Source organism: Metopolophium dirhodum, chromosome 3, assembly GCF_019925205.1.
Source record: "Metopolophium dirhodum isolate CAU chromosome 3, ASM1992520v1, whole genome shotgun sequence".
Lineage (NCBI taxonomy): Eukaryota > Metazoa > Arthropoda > Insecta > Hemiptera > Aphididae > Metopolophium > Metopolophium dirhodum.
This window is the reverse complement of record NC_083562.1, coordinates 21,784,971-21,790,735: the sequence shown is the minus strand read 5'-3', so window position 1 is coordinate 21,790,735 and position 5,765 is coordinate 21,784,971. Positions and strand designations below refer to the sequence as shown.

The 5,765-nt window shown below is 27.2% G+C and overlaps 1 protein-coding gene across 1 annotated transcript; it reads right to left on the bottom strand.

Moving 5' to 3' along the window:
* Positions 1-2,924: 2,924 nt before the first annotated feature.
* Positions 2,925-5,370, bottom strand: LOC132941176 (ribosomal RNA-processing protein 7 homolog A). Its single transcript, XM_061009115.1, has 7 exons — positions 5,181-5,370; positions 4,781-4,920; positions 3,831-3,953; positions 3,644-3,773; positions 3,411-3,576; positions 3,131-3,261; positions 2,925-3,052 (listed from the first exon to the last, which is right to left on the bottom strand). Exons 1-7 carry the CDS (start codon positions 5,203-5,205, stop codon positions 2,967-2,969), a joined length of 801 nt encoding a protein of 266 aa, XP_060865098.1. The 5' UTR covers positions 5,206-5,370; the 3' UTR covers positions 2,925-2,966.
* Between the last annotated feature and the right edge of the window lie 395 nt (positions 5,371-5,765).

Genomic DNA, 5,765 nt, shown 5'->3' with positions numbered 1-5,765 from the left:
TTGGCACTAGGCATCGATAAGTATACGGACTAAGATAATATATTATATTTAATACAAATTAACACTTAATGTGCAATACAAAATCTATTAAGTAGGTACCTAAAATTCCTATAGTATATTATAAGTTATGAGTTTATGACATGTTGAAAAGTATAATAAATAATTATATCGGTAGACTTTTTTAATTTAATACCACTTTATAGATGGCGCCATTGGCGACAGCAGGAAAATTATCAGGGAGGGGCATAATAAAATCAAACACCAAAAAGTTTATTCCTTGCAATTGCAAAAATACAAACTTCAAAATATTAGTACAAAATACAAATTTCAATTTTTATAGTTTTTTTTTTTCTATAAATATTAATAAAATTGTACTTGTTGTGTCAAAAAAACGGGAAAAATTAATACAAGGCTCCTGATATATTGTTACAATATCAATTGAAAAATATTAAAAATACATAGGCCCAAATTTTTTATAAGCATTTAAAGTTCAAATTTAAATAAAATTTGATAACTATTTTGTAGTTAAGAATGTATAAAATGTTCAACTTTTAATGCTAAGGATTGAAATTTTAAAACAAGGTTCCACGTAAATAGGTAATAATTTATAAATTACTTTTTTCACAATTATATCATCAATTAATTTACTTTGTATTTTAGTAATATCGGAATAATTCTGTTTTAGCAACTTTTCGATTTTTATAAATTTTTTTTTTCAAAATGTGTTTTAGGGTGCTTTGTAAGAATGTAAAAAAAAAGCCCGGACAAACTTCGTTTTGAAGTTATTGATAAAAAACTACATTTTTTTTTTCGTAAAACGCTCATTTTTTTTAAAGAAAATTAGTTAGGTATAATTGAATATCGCTCTGACAAAAAAATCGAAAATATCCCCCGATTTGCTAATCGTATATAAAACCAATTGGGTAGGCCTCGGAAATAAATAAAGTTGTTAAAAGGAACATAATCGGCTAGCGTTACCACTCACTCGCTCACTGCGCTGCGCTCGGACAAAAAAATCGATTATCGTTTTTCATCAATAACTTCAAAACGAAGTTTGCCCGGGCTTTTTTTTTTACATTCTTACAAAGCACCCTAAAACAGTTTGAAAAAAATTCAATATTAAGTATTTTTTTTTTTTTTAATGCGCGTTACGAAGTAAATGAAGTTTTTGAAAATTTTCATCAATAATTTCAAAACGAAGTTCGTCCGGGCTTTTTTTTACATTCTTATAAAGCACCTTAAAATACACATTTTGGAAAAAAAAAATTTGAAAAATTGATAAGTTGCTAAACCAGAATTATGCCGTAATATCATAGGCTGACTGACCGTCTTCGCTCAGAATCGTTTTTCTAATACAATGATATTATATCATTGAATTCAAATTAAGCACCATCCATTATAATGACCCCCTTGTAACATACTGTATAGCAGAACGACACCCACTTGCCCACCTTTTATAAGTCAAAACTGATAATAGTCGCAAGACATTCTGTGTTAATGTTATTGAAGCTCGGTTTCTTCATTGAATTTGTAATTTCGTACACTATAAATGAGTATCAATAGATACAAGTTAATTTTAAAAAAATCTTAGAATCAGTACTGATAAGTAAAAAAAAGTGATGTTGTGCGTGTAACTTTGGTTGGACACTATCGATTTAGTGCGTTATAATAAATACAAATTGTATTTAGTTCATTTGCTATACAATATTAATTAATACCTACCTACTTCTTAAATTTTTTAATTATTTAATTTTTATTTTATATCAATCAAGTTGAATTTGCAAATTTCTCTTATTCAAATGTGATTTTTTGTGAGTGACTTATGGGTTTTTTTTACTCGTATTTGTATTTTCCATATACATTAATATGTTTACCTATTGTTTATGGTATTTTCCGAAATTTTTCTCTAGGCCATATTTGTGAAATAGTTATCAACACACCTACAATTATTATATTATTATTATAATTTATAATACTATGAAATGTATGTACCAACAATCAACATTGGCACTAAGGAGCAAATGTTTAAGAAGTACTAAAATGATTTAATTATTATAGGTTTTTTTTAAATATTACAAATTTGATGTGTAAACTGGAAGACCCCAATTGCTTTATATAAATATAGGTTGTAGTACATACAGCATACATGCTTGTAAGTCTTAAGTTAAAATGTAATTAAAATGTTTTATACTTAATATCTATTAAAATAAAAACAAATAGTAAGTTTAAGTTTTCAATGCAAAAATGATCAGTATTTTCAATTTTCAATCATTCAAAAAAAATCACATCATTATTTTTTAACTAATTGACAAAATAAAAATAAATTATTCAACTATAAATACATGGAACAGAAAAAATTATGTATATGTATATTGTATAAACGTATTAATCATTTTATTAAAGGTATGCAGTATTTCTCAACATGTTTTCATTTCAGATAACTATATGCCATGAAACCTATAGGTTGCGTGGAAAATTAAAGAATTTAATGGATCCATCTTGGCCCTCGGGCCACTAAATCATGTTTAAGGGACCATTAGCACACTATTGATTCAATTCTTGTTTAGTGATTGTGTATGAAATCCAGGACTATACCTAGTGTAATAAAATGATACCTAGTCACCTAGAACATATTTTTAGATTCTGAGCAGAGCAAAGTATGTATTGGTTTTACAATGTGTTTTTTTTTCTGTCTGTCAGCAATATTTTGGATAGTAAGCATGTTTTGATTGAGCAGTGTTTTTCAGGAAATTTTCCAATATTCCATTTTGCTCTTGCTAATTAAGATACATTATAAAATATACTATGAACTCTGCAAAACCTGTGCACAATTATAGCTAGTTTCACGTTTTAAAATAATTATAAAAATATGTTTTTTTTCTACAATTATAATTGTGTAATAAGATTTCAATAACACATAATAATTATTTTTTGTCCAACAAAACACGGTTTATTTAACATACATCTTAAAAAGGTTTAAATTTTCTGCTCTGTTTTAGTAGTTCAATTTTTGATTTGTCATTATCAAACTTGTTGCGTAACTCCATCAGTTCTAAAATAATATTATTATATTAATTAAAAATGTACAAATTGTTTTTATTACAAATTATATAGCATTTTAAATACTTACGATTTATTTTAGTTTCTTTAATTTGGAACCGATAAAAGTTTTTCAGTGTTTTCTTTATCTTTTTCTTAGCCTCGTTTTTCATTATGTTATTCTTAATAACTTCCTTGCGTGCAAATCCAGGATTCCTTCCTCTAAAAATGTGGATGAATATTTAACAAGTATAATAAAAATAAGAATAATGAATTTAGTTGGTCACAAAAATATTATATTTAAATTTTGCAGTTGTACATATTTTGTTGCCAAAATATTGTAATTTTTTGAAAGATCACAAAAAAAATACTTTTTAGTAACAGTTTTCCACCCATCTTCATCTTCATTGTCAACTGTTTCTTTTTCAGTTTGGATTCGTGCTGCTGACGTTTTGTCATATTTCGACATGTAAGTATCAATCTCCAATTGTAATTCTTTTTCATCAACAATACTGTCATTATAATTCTCACACCATCCTAAAAATAAAAAAAACAATTGATCAACTGAACTTTAAAATGTTACTATTTATATTTGCTTTCTTACGGTTAACTATATTTGTGATTGGAGCAGATTGTGTGGACAAAATGAAAGGTTCACTTTCAGTACATTTTAGTGACAATGCATTTTCCAAACCAGATGTGTGTGCAAACACGACATAAGCCACTTTGAAGCCCTGAAATCATAATCACTATTAATAAATTATTTATGCATATAATATGTATGGTCGTACTTTAATTGATTTTGGAATGAAATATTTAGAAGGCAATATTTCTGGTTCAATTGGAGTTGGTTCATTGTGAAAATATACTGATTTTACTTTACCACAGCAACGAAATGCGTGTTTCATAGTTTTCTGAAATTATTCAATTAAAATATGTTAAATAGTTGTTTTTAAATAAATAAAATAGAATTTTGCGATGATTCAACAACACATCTAGTATTAAAGCATAACTATAACAAACTAATCAAATTGTTTAAAATGTTAAAATTTTCGTCAGGGGAGCCATTTGGGTGAGGGCTGGGTATGCAGTATGCACTGCACACCCTGTAATAATTTTATCTACAATTAGCCTAGACGTCATTAGTACTATGGCCTTGCCGCCTTGGCCATCAGTTTACCAATATTTAATTGTGCATGCACCACTATTCAGTATTCACTGTTAAACATAAATCATAAATAATATTATAATATTGTGTTTTTTTGGTTTGATAATTGATAAATTAAAATCAGTATCACTTTATCCACCGGCGTGTAATTAATTTGTATTTTCCCTTTTGTTTGCAATTGATCAAATTTAATATATATGCATTCAACAGTTTAAAAATAATAAAAGCTGAATGATAAGGTACCTCCTTAAAATTTTAATATTTATTTTATATGTTAGGTATTTTTAAAAGCTAAGTACCTATGTTGTAGATAATAAAAATTTTATAGCGAAAACATGAGAAATGTTTTTTTAATGATTTGCCTGGTGGTGGGAATAACTTGGATTCTTTAATTGTTTACACACCCTTAAAAAAACTGAAATGGCGCCCTGATATCAGCCCACAAAAAAGTGTATTTGATTATTAATTATAAGCTAATAATGCATAATCTTGTAAACGTATATGGTTTATTGAATAATTAAAAACTTATTTACCATACTGTAAAAATTAAATTAATTTTAAATGAATAATTACTTGATCGCAAAATTCAGGAACGCCGACCACAAATAGTGTCTGATATTCTGGTTTTTGTGCACATTTGTCCCTGGTTATATGCATTTTTAAAAATAACTGACGAATAGCTTTGGAATTTTCATTGACTTTCACCGGGAGAACTGTGAAAATACAAGAAATAAACTTAATATAGATACCAAATAATAAGTTATGGTTTTAAAATTCTTAAAATTAGTAATATTCAAATACCATAAATTAAGTATATTATGATAATAATTATTTTTACTATAATTTATAGTAGATATTTGCTTTATTATATTATTATGCTTAGTGCTTACTATTATAGAAATTAAGTAAATAGTAACAATAGTAAAATGTGCATCAAATAACTCATGCACTTATTGTAACATTATTAGCCTACCTTTAAATCCAACACATTCTTCCATTGTTAAAAACAAAACAAAATTATTGTGTCGTTAACAATTAACAAGTTATAAGTTATAACTATTAACTATTAAGTACTAAGAATTAACATTAATTAACAGTTAACACATGTCAATAATGTACTGTTTTCAATAATTCGGAAACAATATTTTCAATTTGTTATCACCTTATAAATCCATAGATCAAACAAAATATTATCAGGCCGTGTTATCACATGTTATAAATATTGGCCATACAGTGCGTGCAGATGAGCGCTCGAAACGTGAATCGTACGGCACTGCAACTGAATTTGTTTTTGCGCGCGCGCACTTATTAATTATTTTGAGTTAGCGCATGGCGACGGAATAGAAATATTATGGAATATAATATTCTACATTTAAACCTATCCGTACTCAGTATCCACTGCCGTAACCGACGCAAGTCACAACCACCACATCATTCTATAATTAAATGTTATTTTATTTGATTAAAATCTTCATCGTGATAATGATCAGCCGCAAGGACTCAAGGTACGCGCGAAAGACTTTGTTATGCGCAAATAGAAATTTTCTAGAATTCAAGA

Coding starts and splice junctions, on each gene's coding strand:
- LOC132941176 (XM_061009115.1), bottom strand. CDS start 5,205: ATGGAAGAATGTGTTGGATTTAAAG. Junction 3,954..4,780: donor TTCCTGAATTTTGCGATCAA/GTAATTATTCAT, acceptor GAATAATTTCAG/AAAACTATGAAACACGCATT. Junction 3,053..3,130: donor TAAAGAAACTAAAATAAATC/GTAAGTATTTAA, acceptor ATATTATTTTAG/AACTGATGGAGTTACGCAAC.